We start from the raw sequence: 17,045 nt of genomic DNA, 5'->3' as shown, positions 1-17,045 counted from the left end.
GCAGATCTGTGGACACTGGATAGTAGCCTGGAAAAACCCAGACAACTTCCGGCAAATTTAGATTTGCTCTGCAAGTAGTCTGGCAAAGAGCTCATTCAAGCCCATTTCCATGCCGTCGAAATCGCGGCACCAATCAGAAACGTTGAGGCGGGCTTTACACGATGACGATCGCTCTGATTGGTTTTAGGTCTAGTCTATCCAATTGCGCCCAGAGGCATTTGAGCGACGTCCGTTGGTGAAGCGCACCAACTTTTAAATGCATTATTAGGGCTGGGCGATTTAAATCGTGATATTGTTATGCGCATCTCGTCAGTAAAGCCGGTTCCTTGATTAGTAGTAAATCGCCATCACCTGCTTTCAGATGGAGCGGTATTTACTACAAAGAGCCGTAGTTAACTGACAAGCTGAGCCATATCGCATTAATTATCGCTGGCGATACGTCCGCGATTTTAATGCGATATGGCTCAGCTTGTCAGTTAACTACGGCTCTTTGTAGTAAATGCCACTGACGAGATGCGCATAACAATATCACGATTTAAATCGCCCAGCCCTATGCATTATTATATTAAAATTGCAAACACATGAGGACAGTCTCCATGAAAGACCCACTGGCAGATGAACGTGCTACTACATTTCTCTCCGAAACGGTAGGAAATTAAATTAGATTTAATAGAGTGACAAGATGATTTTAACTGTGACAAGATGATTGACAGGGCAGTTTACGTGACAGGATGCAAGCGACATATCCGTCCGATAAAGATGACGAAGTAGTATGTCCCAAAGCTTGCCTACTTTTTTGCTACACATTCAAAAGTAAATACATTTTCTTCACAAAAAGAGTACATACTTTTATCGCGTAGTGTAACTTAGGCGAATTCGGACACAGCATATGGTTTTACACGATACCGATCGCTCTGATTGGTTTTAGGAGTTTTAGGTCTATCCAATTGCGCCCAGAGGCATTTGAGCGACGTCCGTTGGTGACGCCCCTTTGGAAATGAGTTATTAAAGAAGCTTTGCCAGACCATAACTCAGTTACTACTGAGAATGGTCTGGTTTTAACCAGGCTAACTGGATAGTTATTCATGGCACAATGTTTCTTCCTGGTTTCCACGTCAGCGCTGTTTGATCCGTTAATAACGGAGAAATGTGAGTGCTTCTCACTAGATCTCGCAGAGATGTTATTACTTCTGTGGCGAATTAAAATGCTTTCTTTACTGGATCTCTTAGCGCTGTGTAGTAACAGTGTCGCATGATCGCGAGCCGCGCCACACTGGTCCAAACTGATAAACGGTCCTTCAACCACATAATAACGAGCAGTTTCGTTCCGCTTGCATTACGTTTGCCATTTGATGTTGGGCAATGTTGTGGTTGCGCCGGCGTCTCATACATTATGAGCGCGCTGCACGCGCAACACGCCTACATTTGAAATAACGACATTTTGGTCCAATGGTCCAACGAACCGTTCGGTTTGAAAATGCGTACCGAAAACCGAACCGAAAGCCTCATACCAACCGAACGGTTCAATACACGAATACGTGTATCGTTACACCCCTACTTATAACATATCAATACATAACACAGGAATTTCATTCAACAGCATTGGCAAAAATAGCTTGAAATTTGATGAGTTTCTCTCTTTTGTTCTCCATTCGGACATCTGTGAACCCAGAGGACTCCAGCGCTTCCATGTAGACCTCAGGTCTCCATTTATCTCCAGTGAGCACTCCCATAGAAGCTGCTATTTTAAGACTGTCTAGTCTGAGAGTTGTAACCATAATTCCACCTGAGGAACAGAAAATAATTTGCACATTGTTTTAATTATTAAATGTTGGGTCAGAGTGGCCCTAAAACTTTTAGACTCACCGTATGCAAAGTTTCATTTTCAAATCATGCTCACATGAATCATCACTAACTTGTGAATTGCATGCTGTCATTAATGCGAAACCTTTTCATAGCAATTCAAATAAGCATTTTCACTCTAATTGTTATGCTGGTACTATCATTTTAATGAAAAAAGTCTATTAAATAAAATTATTTTGTGTTCTGTTAAGGCAACTTAAGCATTGATTTGTTTTAAAAACTTACTTATTTTCAATGATTTTAAAAACAAATTACTTCATAAAGACCACATACACGAACATTATCAGAACAGTGTTGTATTTGTAAAACTGGGATCGGTCCACTGAACTAAAGAGAGAACTGGATTGCTCATGACGTCATAAAATATTGGTATTCCCTAGTAAGCTCACGCATTCTATTGAATTAATAGGAAATTATATGATTTCACTGAGAAAACATTGCCTAACCAGACACCGTTTTTTATATCTGAGGTTTCCCTGTACATTCTTACAACGCAAATGTCCTAAGCATGTAAATGGTTTTGTCTAAAGTTGGGAATTTCCCCTTCATATTCATACAGTAGTGAACATCAGCTCGGCGAGCGGACTAGACACCTCAGCATATTACAAATGTCAAAGTGCGCATTCTGAAATCGCCTTTGTACTGTTGCGTTTATGTATTTATGTTGTGTTGTAGTATTGTTTTTAACTAATGTTTCAACAATTTCATTAACAGCATGCTTTTCGAAGCAGTTAATGATTTAAACAATGGTTAAAATAATAATTAATTGGTAACACTTTACAATAAGGTTCATTAGTTAACTACATTAATTAGTATGAACTAATAATGAACTGCACTTATACAACATTTATTAATCTTTAGCCCTATTCGGACGGGATTAACTTTACAAGGGTAGCTGGAGTAATGTAATTTTACCACAGGACGTCTGTAAGGGTTAATGCCCTTCGAGGTGTCCATTGATGGACGACTGCGAGGCGTGCGCGTCGGACAGTTGCCTCCGCCGAAGTCTGATAATGGACACCTCGAAGGGCATTAACCCGCTTATACCATGGTCACTTGCCAAATAACACATTTTTAAAACATTAGTTTATATTTTAATTAGTTTTACAATCGAAATCTAAAGTTTTTACAAACAATAACTTGGTTTCCCTGGTTACGGCTGACGGTTTGTCCTCTATCACTTTTTAATGGACACCCTGCAGCCAATCAGAATCGAGTATTCACCCAGACCATGGTATAAGTAATATTAATGGCCAATTCACACGGGATAAGATAACTCAGTAAAACTAGCAAAAGTGGGTTCTCTTACGAGAGGTTCTCTCGTATTGCGTAAGGAACTTACGCTACGGGAAAAGTCATCTTTTCTCGAGATACTGAAGCCAAAAAATTATCCTTAATTTTTCATAATTTGTCAACGCAGTGCAGCAGGCGGCACAGCAGAGCTAGAGCGGGCAATACTGCGTGCTCATTGGCTGCCGCGCGGCAACTGCTTAAGCCTACCAGTGAGCCCCGCGTGACGTCACGCCCAATCAGGGCACGCGCGCCCTCGCGCGTCACAGCCCGCCAGAAGGGGCGGCGTCAGAGCGTATATAAACAGGGCTCGGAGGCTTAATTCTCTGATTTCTGTCTCTTCAGCGAAGCTCTTCGCATCGCTGCACTCTGAGAGAAGCCGTCGCCGTCGAAACCAGCAACGAGCCAGCCTAGGACAGCCTGAGGAAGCCGGTCGAATCTTCGCCGCCTTCAGCCTGCCGTGCCAGCTCAGCTATCCGGCGATATATCCTTTCTCGCTTGCTTTGTGTGTGTTTTTCTTGCAGCACTCACTAAAAGAGCAAGGCGTTTGTTTCAAAATACCTCGAGTTTCATGCGGTTCATGCCGCTCTCCGCTCAGCGACAGAGACCGCCACGTGGCCTGCGCTCTCTGCCTGGGACGTGACCATGCAGCCGTTGCCTTGTCTTCGGGCGGCTGCGAACTCTGCGAGGAACTGCCGATGTCGACCCTGCGGGCTCGACTCGCCTTGTTCAATGCAGAACCCGCTCCAACTGTCTCCGGGCCGCGTAAGAAGAAACGCCGCTCGCAGAGACCACCGGAGCCGGAGATTCGAGCCAGGCCCTCGCCGGAGCACCTCCCGCGAGCCTCGCTCTCTCCCTCGCCTCCCCCGCTTCCCGACGCGCAGCCGCCGGCTACGGCCCGCGATGCCGTCGCCTCTCAGGATGAAGCGGAAGTGGACGCGCTTCTGGACAGCTGCTCTCTTCTGGCGTCAGACAGCGAAGAGTGGTCCGGTTCACTCCGCTCCGCCTCATCTTCAAGAGAGTCTGGCAGGACCCATACCGGTGTGGACGCCGAGCTTCTCCGCCTCCTCACGACGGCAGTCGAGCTCTTAGGCCTCGAGTGGTCCCCGCCTGCGGTGCCTCCACCGAACAGGCTCGATGGATGCTTCCTGCCCAACCGCCGCCAGTCTACAGCGTCCAGACCAGCGCCTTTTCTACCCGAGCTCCACGAGGAACTCTCCAAAGCGTGGAACGCTCCGGTTTCGGCCAGGCTCCGCTCTTCAGCTTCAGCTACTCTCTCCCGAGTGGACAGAGCCGCGGAGAAGGGATACAACAACATCCCTCCGGTCGAACAGGCGGTCGCAGCGCACCTTTGCCCCCCATCCGCGAGATGGCGCTCAAAGTCTGCCCTCCCGTCCAAGGCCTGCAGGACTACTTCGGCATTCGTCCACCGCGCCTTCTCGGCTAACGGACAGGCCGCTTCAGCCCTGCACACGATGGCGGTCCTTCAGGTCCTTCAGGCCGACCTCCTCCGCCAGCTGGACGAGAAGGGCCCCGACCAGTCCACCTTGACCGACCTGCGCAGCGCGACAGATCTCTCTCTCCGCGCTACCAAGGTAGCTGCACAAGCTATCGGTCGCTCAATGGCCTCGCTCACTGTCACAGAGCGCCACCTGTGGCTGACGCTAGCCGATATGGGAGAATCAGAGCGGTCCGTCTTCCTTAACGCCCCGCTCTCCCCCACCGGCCTCTTCGGACCAGCAGTGAGTGGCCTTGTGGACCGGTTTACGGAGGTGCAGAAGGCATCACAGGCTATGAGCCTCTTCCTGCCTCGCCGCTCGAGCTCCGCTGCAGGCCGCTCTAGCACAGAGCCTCCTGCACGCAGCTCTGCCCAGCGCTCTTCCCGCCCTCCGACCACTCAGCAGCGCCAGCGCGGCCGCCCTAGGTCCCGCTCAACCAGCCAGCGCAGGCCGCCGCCCCCGCGAGGGCCTCGGCCTCGAGTCTCGCTGAAGCCCGAGCCTGCGAAGTCCTCCTAGCACTCGTCGGGAGGAAAAGACGGCCGGGTCCCGCTGCGGCCGGACCGCCGTCAAAATTCATCTGTCTTCCTCTGCCAGTCCCCTTAAAAAAGGCTACTGCAGTAGTGTTTTCAGCAGCCAACGAGCCAGTCTGTCGACTCACTCGCCTGCACTCAAACACCGTTTTTACGGCGACCCAGATAAATCACAATATGAGCATAATATCTGGCCATTCGGCTCATGCCGACAGTGTTATGAGTGTAGTAAATATGCCCACAACCCAGTGTTCATTTCTACACACAAGCACAAATCCCCCTGTGTACCCTACAGAGCACACTCGCATAAAGCGCGCTCTTGCCGCTCGAGCGATAAGTGTAGGAAATGTGCCCGCTCACGAGTGCTCACAACCACACACTGCTCGCTCTGTCTCACACATTCAGGGTTCAGATATCGCCACCGCCACCGGCCGTGTTTTAATAAAGAGTCCTGTGCCCGCTCCCCCACGTTCACACTCTGCTGTAAACACTCACGCGCGCTCTCCCAGCGCAATTCGGCCGGTCACTGCTATCAGCGAGTCCCCGTCTCGCAGCACTGTCTCAGCGCGCAGCGCGCGCCCGCCACTGCAGATTCCTCGTCCCGCGCTATGCGACGGACGGGACTCAGAGGCCATTCGACCCCTAGCTATGAGTGCGAATGCATGGAAGGCTATTCCGGGTGTGTCGACATGGGTGCTGGACACAGTAATACAGGGCTATTCGCTACAGTTCAGTCGTCGGCCTCCGCGCTTTCTAGCCCGGACCGAAACGAAAGTGAACGCAGAAGCAGCCCATCTGCTGCATGCAGAGATAGCGAAGCTGCTGCGAAAAAAGGCGATAGAGAGAGTTCCTCCTTCTCTGACCGAGGCGGGCTTTTACAGCCGTTATTTCCTCGTGCCCAAGAAGGACGGCGGGCTCAGACCCATATTAGATCTGAGACATTTGAACAAAGCCCTCATGAGACGGCCGTTCAAAATGCTTACGACCAGGCAGATCCTCGCGCTAATTCGCCCGAGGGACTGGTTTATATCTCTCGATCTGAAAGACGCGTATTTTCAAATCCAGATTATACCCCGTCACAGGCCATTCTTGAGATTCGCCTTCGACGGCCAGGTGTATCAATATACCGTCCTGCCGTTCGGCCTGGCCCTAGCACCCCGCACATTTACGAAGTGCATGGATTTAGCTCTCGCTCCCCTGAGAAAACAGGGCATGCGAATCCTGAACTATCTGGACGATTGGCTCATTCTAGCGCAGTCAAAAGAGGAACTCATCTCTCACAAGATAGCGCTTCTCAGTCATCTGGAAAGCCTGGGTCTTTCGGTGAACTGGGACAAAAGCTCACTTATCCCCAGTCAGTCTATTTCCTTCCTAGGAATAGAACTGGACTCGGTGGCGATGACTGCCAGGCTGTCAGATCAGCGCGCGCGCTGTGTTCGACACCTCGCCGCATCCGTCCAAAAGGGCAGATACCTCCCTCTGAAACGTTTCCAAAGGCTGTTAGGCCATATGGCGTCAGCCGCAGCGGTCCTATGGCTGGGTTTACTTCGTATGCGCCCGCTACAATGCTGGCTGAAATCGAAAGTACCCCGCGGAGCGTGGGTTTCGTGCAGCGCTCGAGTCAGCGTGACTCAGGTCTGTGTCTCAGCCCTGCAGCCCTGGCTAGCGCCCGAATGGTACCGTCAGGGAGTGACAATGGGAGCCATCTCACACCGCAAAGTGGTCTCGACAGACGCGTCCAACATGGGTTGGGGAGCGCTTTACGAGGGCAGACCAATCTGCGGCCCCTGGTCGGGCCCAGAGCGGAACCTAGGGCTGCACGATTCTTGCTAAAATGTGAATCACGATTTTTCTCCATGGGAATTGAGATCATGATTCTCTTACACGATTCTCATTTTTTCAACCAAAATGTATTGCAATCAAGTACAAACAACAACAACAACAACAACAACAAAAACATAGGAAATTCAGTATAATAAAGTGCAGGAGTAACAAAAAGTTGTCTCTTTTCTTTATTTTAGACCCCTTAAAGTGAATAATTTTAAAGCTTTATGTTGTTGAACATAAGAGAACATTAACATATACAATAATAAATAAAAATAACTAAATAGAACCTGTGATTTTTGCTCCATTTGGCACAGAATGTACATAGTACTTACATCTACTGTGTTTACGGGAATACTCAACTTGGCATTTTGAAATATTTCTGTGTTTATTTGGCCGTTTAGACGCGCAACCGGAGACTACTGCTTGTCCGTGTTGCGCTCAGAGCGCGCGCACAGCATCCTGTCAGTATAATTCAGTTCTCTTTCGCGACTTATCGCGCTTTTAATATTTAATTTCAATATAATGCACATCCTGCTCTTTTCTTTCTCATTCATTCACGTTTTGTTTTTAATAACTTTAAACAGGATCATCAACTGAAATCTGCGCGGATTATCAAAAATACGACACATTTATAGGACATAAAAGAGTCTCTGCGGCAAAAGTGAAAGTAAAAGCACAGCAAAGCACCCGTTTCAATAAGGATATATTAAAGTTTATATAGCCTACTTTTACATTTTCGCTGCTGTTCTAAAATGGTTTTCGCCATTACCTTAAACAAGCTGCAGCTGCTTGAATCCAGTGCAGGAGCTGTAGGTTACAATTTAACACAGAAACGTAAGCGGTTAGTTGATTGCTGTGGTGACTCGTGACACTCGCGAACAGCACTGAACACGCATTTTTGCCGGTAGGCCTACAACTTGAATATTATTATTATTATCATACACTTTTCATTAACTTCGGTAGGCTGTAGGCCTACAACAAGGGAATTGTAATTGGCTGCTTTTTCTGCAGAGAGCCGATCTTTGTTGATGTGTCTTAATTTATTTTTTTAGTTTGTTGGTAAAGGGTGAGAGAGCTTGCGAGCCACATGGTTTTTGTCAAAGAGCCAGGTATGGCTCGCGAGCCATATGTTCCATTCCCAACCACTAGTGTACACGAATCGTCGGTCTGCCATCACAACCCTATTTTGTTATTGTGTGAGTGTGACCAATAACGCGTGAATGCAGCATGATCTGAATGCAGGGAAATACCCGGAAGTGAATCGCCATCATTAAGAAATGAGATCGCATTTATGTCTGAATCGAGATCGTGATTTTTTTTCGATTAATCGTGCAGCCCTAGCGGAACCTCCATATAAACTGTCTGGAGATGTTAGCGGTCGAGAAAGCTTTGAAGCATTTTCTCCCATACTTGCGGGGACACCACGTGCTAGTTCGCTCAGACAACATGTCAGTGGTGTCCTACGTGAACCGCCAGGGCGGACTCAGATCCAGAGCCCTGCGCGCTCTAACAGAACGCCTTTTGGTCTGGGCTCAGGGCTCGCTGCGCTCGCTGAGAGCCGCGCACGTGCCCGGGCACCTGAACGACGGCCCGGACAAACTGTCCAGGGACAATGTTCCCCCAGGGGAATGGGCGTTACACAGCCAGACGATACAGACGTTGTGGCTCCGCTTCGGCGAAGCGAAATTGGACCTTTTTGCCACAAGCGAGAACGCTCAGTGCAAAAGGTTCTTTTCGAAGAGCGAGGACGCGCTGGCCCAGGCTTGGCCCAGTGTCCCGTTGTACGCTTTCCCCCCGATCTCAATGCTGCCTCAGGTATTAGCGAAGATCAGGGAAACGTGCTGCGCAGTGCTCCTCATAGCCCCGCACTGGGAGAACCAACCCTGGTTCCCGGAGCTGGTGAACATGTCAGACACAGCCCCGTGGCCGATTCCGGTGAGGAGAGACCTTCTCTCTCAAGCCCGAGGGTCAATTCTGCATCCCCATCTAGAGCACTGGTCTCTGCATGCGTGGGTAATCAACGAATATTCGTTGATCTGCCAGAAGGGGTAGTTAACACGATCTCGCAGTCCAGAGCCCCCTCGACGAGGCGGCTCTATGCGTCTAAATGGTCAGTGTTTAATAAATGGTGTACAGGGAAGAGTTTGAACTCTCAGTCCTGTGAGGTTCCACAGGTTCTGAACTTCCTCCAAGAGCTCTTGGACGCGGGCAGGTCCCCCTCCACGCTCAAGGTATATGTTGCGGCGATTGCTGCGTTCGCCGACTCGGCGCGCGGCCGCGCACTTGGAAGAAACGAACTCGTTACCCGTTTCCTGCGAGGCGCCAGGAGGCTGAACCCTCCGCGGCCACCTTCGGTTCCGATATGGGATCTGTCTTTGGTCCTGGAGGCCCTTAAAGCTTTTCCCTTCGAGCCGCTAGACTCTGTGGGTCTCAAATACCTCACTTTCAAAACCGTTTTTCTGCTGGCCCTCGCCTCAGTAAAACGCGTGGGTGACTTACATGCGCTATCAGTTAGCGCGTCGTGTCTCGAGTTTGGACCTAACGACTCGTTAGTCATTCTCAAACCCAGACATGGCTATGTCCCTAAAGTGTTGGGTACTCCTTTCAGAGCACAGGTTATCTCCCTCTCAGCCCTGCCGCCGGCAGCCAGCGAGGTCGACAATAGCCTCCTTTGCCCTGTCAGGGCGTTAAGGCTTTATATTACGCGCTCTGCAGCCTTCAGGCTCTCAGAGCAGCTCTTTGTTTCGTTTGGTGGGCGCACCAAGGGTCTCGCCGCCTCGAAACAGACGTTATCCAGATGGATAGTGGATGCTATCGCGACAGCATACGCGTCCAAAGACCTGCAGTGCCCTCTGGGCATACGGGCTCATTCCACCAGAGGCGTTGCCTCATCGTGGGCATGGTCCAGTGGGATTTCCATTTATGACATTTGTACGGCAGCAGGCTGGGCCTCCCCGTCTACATTTGTTAGGTTTTATAACCTGGAAGTTCCCGCCCTGCAGGCTAAACTTCTTGCAGTCTAAAATCATGTTCATGCCCTGCTCTTCGCAGGCTGGATATTAGATTTGACTCTTCTGGTCGAGCCGCACTTTCAGGGAAAGCTCTTATATACAGACCGGCTGCGCCGCTCTGTTTCTCCCTATGGGTGCTTATGTACATGTGTTGGCCCGCGTTGCTGGCCACCTCTCTCCCCACTCTTCACTCCCCGGGCCCCCTCCCCCTGGAGTTGTGTGTGGATGCATGGCGCGCACGGCGTTGACAAAGGGTTCCCGTAGCGTAAGTTCCTTACGCAATACGAGAGACCCTCTCGTAAGAGAACGATACTTGGTTACTCACGTAACCTCGGTTCTCTCTAGAGAGGGAACGAGTATTGCGTTCCCTGCCGTGCTTGCGCCTCGAGCTCATGTCGCTTCATTCGACAGAAACCAGAGAATTAAGCCTCCGAGCCCTGTTTATATACGCTCTGACGCCGCCCCTTCTGGCGGGCTGTGACGTGCGAGGGCGCGCGTGCCCTGATTGGGCGTGACGTCACGCGGGGCTCACTGGTAGGCTTAAGCAGTTGCCGCGCGGCAGCCAATGAGCACGCAGTATTGCCCGCTCTAGCTCTGCTGTGAAGGACAATGCTGCACTGCGTTGACAAATTATGAAAAATTAAGGATAATTTTTTGGCTTCAGTATCTCGAGAAAAGATGACTTTTCCCGTAGCGTAAGTTCCTTACGCAATACTCGTTCCCTCTCTAGAGAGAACCGAGGTTACGTGAGTAACCAAGTATCGATTTATGCATCGACGCCCCCCCCCTCCTGTCGTCATGTGCATATTGCGTTGCTTCCTGATATCACGTCCGCAAACACATATAACCTATTATGTCTGGTCGAACAATGTATTAATTAACTTCAGATTGGATTGTGTTGGTAATAGGCACTTACATAACACTAAAAGAAGTTTCGTGCCTCTAACAAGTGCTTTCGATCTTCTTTCTGATCTGAATGGTATGTGGAAAACGCTTGAGTTTTGCCACAGACTTGTCCCAGCATCTAGAACGCAACTGAATGCTTTTTCAAGCGCCTCCATACTTGAAAAACCACGGAAAACTACTTTTAAACAGGAAATGATGAAATACTCATGTACATATTTACAGCGGGTCTATTCACACGGGATTATTACCTGAGGTAATTTTTCCGGACCTTTTTACTGAAGGTAAAAGTCGCCGTAATCTTTACTGACATTGTCCGTAATGATTACTGAGATGCACATTCGGACGGGACTAAAATCACAGAGAAGCTCTGGTAATTATTACTTTACCCCACCTCTCCATGTTAAACTAGTCCAGTCCAAATAGGGCTTTTGTTAATTTCAACATTTACTAATTCAATTAACAGCTGTAATTTGTATTAACTAACGTTAACAAAGATTAACAAATACAGTAACTTCGCCAGAGCTGAGGAAAATGACCGGTGAACAGGTGTGTTTCTGTCTTACTTTATAATGAACCTTTTTAAGGTTTTCTTTTGCAAAATGTTTATTACATATCTAGACAGATTAGCAATTCACTCTCTCTAGGATAGGGGAATCTATAAACTGAAAGCTCTGCCATCATATGTTGCATTTTTTAAAAACTTTCTACATCGGACGTGTGCGAAATGACTACATTAGTGATTCGGTCTACACTGAACAAATCTATTTCTTCCATTCTCCATACATTAATGAGAACATTTCATTTAATTGAAAGGAGGGTTTCATTTGTCTGCCCAAAATAATAATAATTTGGGCACTGCATACGTCACAGGCAACTTAAGAAACAATTGTATATTGTTTGTTTTGTTCATTAATTACTTTATTACACAGTTAAGCTGACTGAAATCCAACTAAATAAATAAGTGAGTCCCTCCTTTCAATTAAATGAAATGTTCTCATTAATTTATGGAGAACGAAAGAAATAGACTCGTTCAGTAAATGTAAAGTTTTTACAAAAATGTAAAAAAGCAACATATAATGGCAGGGCGTTCAGCTTATAAATTCCCCTATCCTAGAGAGAGTGAATTGCTACTAAGTGCTAATCTGTCTAGATGTAATAAACATTTTGCAAAAGAAAACCTCAAAAAGGTTAATTATAGATAAAGTAAGACAGAAACACGCCTGTTCACCGGTCATTTTCCTCAGCTCTGGCAAAGGCAAGTTTCAAATCAGTGTTTCTCCCGGGAGACTAGCGCTAAATTAATCCCCTAGCTTAGCGCCATCTACTGTTTTAGAAGAGGAAGTTGCTCAACTGCATTTGTGAGAAAATCTGCCTGGACACATTTGTGAGAAAATCGAGCCGAGAGATCTCATAAAAAGCCAAGTGTCTCACAATCAAAACAGACAGATATGCATTTGTATGCACTAGATTTGGTATTTGTTCAAAGGATGGTTTGTATTTATTTGTGAAATATTATAGGCTCATTTATTTATATTTGCAAAACACTGCATGTGTTACTCCACTGCCTTTTCGCTCAAATTGACCTTTGGACTTGCACATTGCTTTCTGTTTGTTTGCGAGCCGAGTTTTCCTTTGCAAAGCAGATCGAGTTTGTTTGCAAAATGCTGGATTTGTTTGTTTAATTATGGCACAATATTAACTCCATATGTTTGGGCTTCTTCAAGAACCAATGAGGTTCATTCTCGTGTTACACAGAACGTTTGAGCTTCTGCAAGAACCAATGAGGTTCATTCTCGTGTTACACAGGACGTTTGAGCTTCTGCAAGAACCAATGAGGTTCATTCTCGTGTTACGCAGCAAGTTTGAGCTTCCACAGGAACAAATTAGGTTAATTCCCGTGTACGCAGCACGTCTGAGCTTCCGCAAGAACCAGTTATGGTTTTTTTCTACCACGTCAAAGAACGGTTGAGCTTCTGTTTGTTCGCTAATCAATGTTTATATGTGAATAAAAGCCTAAATTCAATCATCATATAAAGCAAGTCTTTTCAGAATTTTCTCGATTCATATGGATTAATTTTAAGATCTCTTCATGAACTTTTTGAAGTGACAAAGTGGTAGTTGCGCGGACCGAAATTTCTCAAGATTTGTTTTGAAGATGAACGAAAGTCTTACAGGTTTGGAACGACATGAGGGTGAGTAATTAATGACTTTTTGTCATTTTTGGGTGAACTATCCCTTTAACCAACAGGGATAACTATTGTTTAACATAAACCTAACCTTAAATTAATTTAACCTCAAAACTGTTTTGATTGAATAAATCACACAAATGTTTATATTTCGGATGAAAAATTAAGTTATCGTTTCTGGTTTAGAGATTGTATTGAATAACTTAAGTTCTCGTGATCTCACCTGGTTTCATCACTCTGTGGATCGCTTTCGCTCCCGCTTTGAGATCCGGCCAGAAGTAATAACAGTTACAGTGAAACACCTTGTCAACAGTGTTTTCCTCTATCGGCATGGTCAGCAAATCACTGTGATACAACACAGCCTTTCCTCTGGAGATCTGCTCCTCCATGCGCTTGCTGGCCATCTGATGCATGTATTGTGAGTAGTCCACACCCAGCAGTTTCCCTCTCGGGCCCACGAGGAGCTGCGAGGCCTCCTGAAGACCGAGGCCCGGCCCGTGACCCAGCTCCAGCACTGTGTCGTTGGGTTGTATGTTGCTCAATTTCACTGCATTCTCCTCCAAAATCTGATTGTGCCATTTAAGGAATTTGGTCACCAACCATCCAGATAAAGAATACGTGGGGTGACCCAGCTGTTTGCCCACTTTGTTAGACAGCATTTCTAGACACACAACAAAACAAATAAATATTTATTTTACACAAGCCTATCCTGTCTGATAACATCCCCTAAATCTATTCATTTAGTTAGGAATAATCCACTAGCATGAATTAAAGTTAATTTGATGCAGATGTTATTTTGAGCACAAATAGTCTGATTTGCTGCAACTCAACTGCGCTGTTAGTATTTGGTGCCTTCAGGGAATTATTGAGAGACTCCATTGCTGTAAAAAATGGTCCGTTGGAGAGAATGAAGATGACGCAATTCTGTCTACTCAAGGGCTCTTTCAATACTTTACAGCTGCAGAACCGCAGTTTCAGACCAGCAGCCACAGAGCAGAAGTGGGGGGCATGGCTTATAGTGTCTTGCACCACCTAAACACGTACTTTTCTTAAAAAGGAATGTGCTATTTTCACATCTACCAAATTTAACAAAAATATGTTTTTATTAAGATCACTTTTCAATTCGTGCATGCACAAGATAGTGTGACGTACAATTAGCAATATTTTAAAACTATTTTAATATACTAATAAAAGTGTAAAAGTCCTGTAAAAAGTGATTTCCATTTGACTATACTATGTGATAATATTATTTCCTTCATATTCACGTTGTTACAAATAGTACTTAAAAACACTGAGAATGGGCATTTAATGTAAAATATACTGTTTTTAATAATGAAATTCAAAATAAACATTTGATGCAAATCCTTGAACAAGGATTCCTTGAAATGTGCATTTGAAAACCAGACATTGTGAGTGTGCATATGTTTTTTGCATTTGTCAAAGTAGAGATATACATTTTGTTGAAAGGATAAGGGAGGTCTTTATCCTAAAGATAAAAATGGGGAATGTCAATTGTTGCGTTTTAATGTTTTGTTAGCCTATCTAGTTGAACCCACGAGATGCGAGGCGGCTGCGCTGTTCATTCAAAATATTAGAGAAATAGTGGAAATATTAGAGAATATTTTTTTCTCATTGTGAAAAAAAAAAAAAAAAAAAATCTTGGTTACTTCAAAACCAAGCCATTCACACAGAACGCATAATTTGCGCGTTTTCTAGATGGAAAACTTTGACTGTTGCACTCGTGTCGCGCTGCACTCCTTTAGAAAGTCATGTAAAGTTAAAAGAGAAACGAATTAGAAAATATGTCTCGAGCCTTTGTGGGGATTTTTTTTCCATTCCACTGCATCCCATGTTTTTAAATGCAATCTGTGTGATCGGCGCTTCGGCTGTATTAAGCTATGCATAAATACATACTGCCGTTTTGTACATATTTGTTTATGCAATTCATGAAACTACATTTGTTTTATAAATGTTACTTTAAACGGTATGCACATTTTTATGTTTTTTTACAAACATCCATGTTATTTCAATGGTTTGAATAAACAATTGAATGCGGTATATTAATATTTTGCTCACTGCGTCCTCATGCCCCAAGAGACTATAGGCTACAAGAAAAAACATGTGTTTACATTTTATTTTGTGTTTTACTGTTAAAGCTAAAATTATTTGTTGTTTTGTCTTAATAAATTGGGTAAATTAAAAATATAGTGGTTATATATAATAAAAAAAAAAAAAAATCTATTGGTCTTTAAAAAAAAATATGGATACGGAATGATATGAAAGATTATATCGTGATAAATATTTTAGCTGTAGCCTACTGCCCAGCCCTACGTGCAAATTATCATGCAACACTGGTCCGATTGTGCAATGACAATTCCGGAACTGGGAGAGTCTTAAGCGTGGTAAAGTAAAATTTAGCTCCGATATTCACTTTGTTCTCTAGGAGCGACAGTCTTATAAAAGATAGCAGCAGTACAAATACTTTGACAACTATATAGGCGAAGCATAGTTTAGGCTACATAAAATAATTGATCAAAAACGGTCAACGCGTGTTGTAGCAGCAGTAAGGCAATGTCTGCACGCGAGTAAACAAGCGATCGTGTTAAAATTCCACCCACTGCACAAACAACATCTGAGGCGTGTACATTGATTATAGTTATAATAAAAACAGCAACACGCTCGCTTGTTATCCTAAAGACCCCAAGTCAAAATGTACTTACCTCAAACACCTAAGAATAAGGCCTAAAGGCGGGCATACACTGTGCGATGTCTGTGCGATTTCAGCAAGGTACCTACTCACACTGAACGAGTAGATCGCATGCGATGTAAAGCCAAAGCTCACGCCGCCTTCACACTGGCAGTTGAAATCAGCTCCGTAATACGCAATACGCCCCCAGCGGACGTCGTGCTACACCGTTGAAAAGCGTCGGAAGCGAGTAGAACAAAAATGGCGGAGAGATTAGAACAGTTGATTTTGGCTATAGCCTATGATCTCTCTGAAGAGTTTTATAGAGACATTAATCGTGTGGAGGAAAGTTGCCCAGGACGTTGACATGTCAGGTCGGCTAAATGTGCAAACAAGCCAGCACTGGCCCTTTACGGGCCCACTTAGGGCTAGCCTAAGGGCCCCCAGCAGGCTGCCAGCGCAGGGCCCATGAGAATTTGCTCATTGGCAAAACGTTGGCCCCTTAGCGCTGGCCCTGCACGGGCAGCCCTCACTTAGCCCCCAGGAAGCCCTCACTAAGCCCACACAGGGCCCACACTATTAATCTACAACAATAAATCTGTTTCACTATAAATACTTTTCAGCTACTATATAACTTATTCTATACATCTGAAATGGATGCAGTCACCACATAACTAATGTCTGAATTGTCAAAAAATGTACAGTAGTCAAATGGATTTCAAATCAATGTATTTATTAATTACAAAATATAAAACATTCAATTCAGGTTAATAAAGCTAATTTAACACTCTGAAAGGGACTAAAAATTCTCTATACAAATATAAAATAATTCAAATAAACATAAAAAAAAAATACTGGTAACACTTTATAATAACGTTCAGTTGTAAGTCATTAATAAGTGGTTAGTTAATGATGAACTAATCATTTACAAAACATTCATAAATGATTAGCAAGTGATATACTAACATTTTATGTGTTTTGTAAATTCCATTACAAGTCATTTACAAGTGATTAGTAAATGATTAACTAATTATTTACGAAACATGTCTATGCGTTCATAAATTAATAAAAAGTGATGTTAATTATTGTATGTACACTGAAAAAATATTTTCATTCATCCAATTAAAAAATTTTAGGGTAATGGTTCACATCTATATTTTATAACTTGAGCCAATGAAAAATAAATAACTTGCCCTTACCAATATTTTCTATGTCAATGAAAATTATTTTATAACACTTGGCACAAA

At 45.1% G+C, this 17,045-nt stretch overlaps 1 protein-coding gene across 1 annotated transcript; it reads right to left on the bottom strand.

Annotated features, from left to right (window-relative positions):
• Nucleotides 1–1,589: 1,589 nt before the first annotated feature.
• On the bottom strand, nt 1,590–15,954 carry LOC307146271 (putative methyltransferase YdaC; the record flags this gene model as incomplete). The annotated part of the gene is made up of 3 exons (XM_079850169.1): nt 15,915–15,954; nt 13,336–13,773; nt 1,590–1,786 (listed from the first exon to the last, which is right to left on the bottom strand). The coding sequence occupies exons 2-3, from the start codon at nt 13,769–13,771 to the stop codon at nt 1,590–1,592; spliced, it is 633 nt and encodes a 210-aa protein (XP_079706295.1). The 5' UTR covers nt 13,772–13,773; nt 15,915–15,954.
• Nucleotides 15,955–17,045: the final 1,091 nt, after the last annotated feature.

The sequence above is a fragment of the Squalius cephalus genome (assembly GCF_949319135.1).
Source record: "Squalius cephalus genome assembly, chromosome: 18".
Classification (NCBI taxonomy): domain Eukaryota; kingdom Metazoa; phylum Chordata; class Actinopteri; order Cypriniformes; family Leuciscidae; genus Squalius; species Squalius cephalus.
This window is presented reverse-complemented; position numbering and strand designations above follow the sequence as displayed.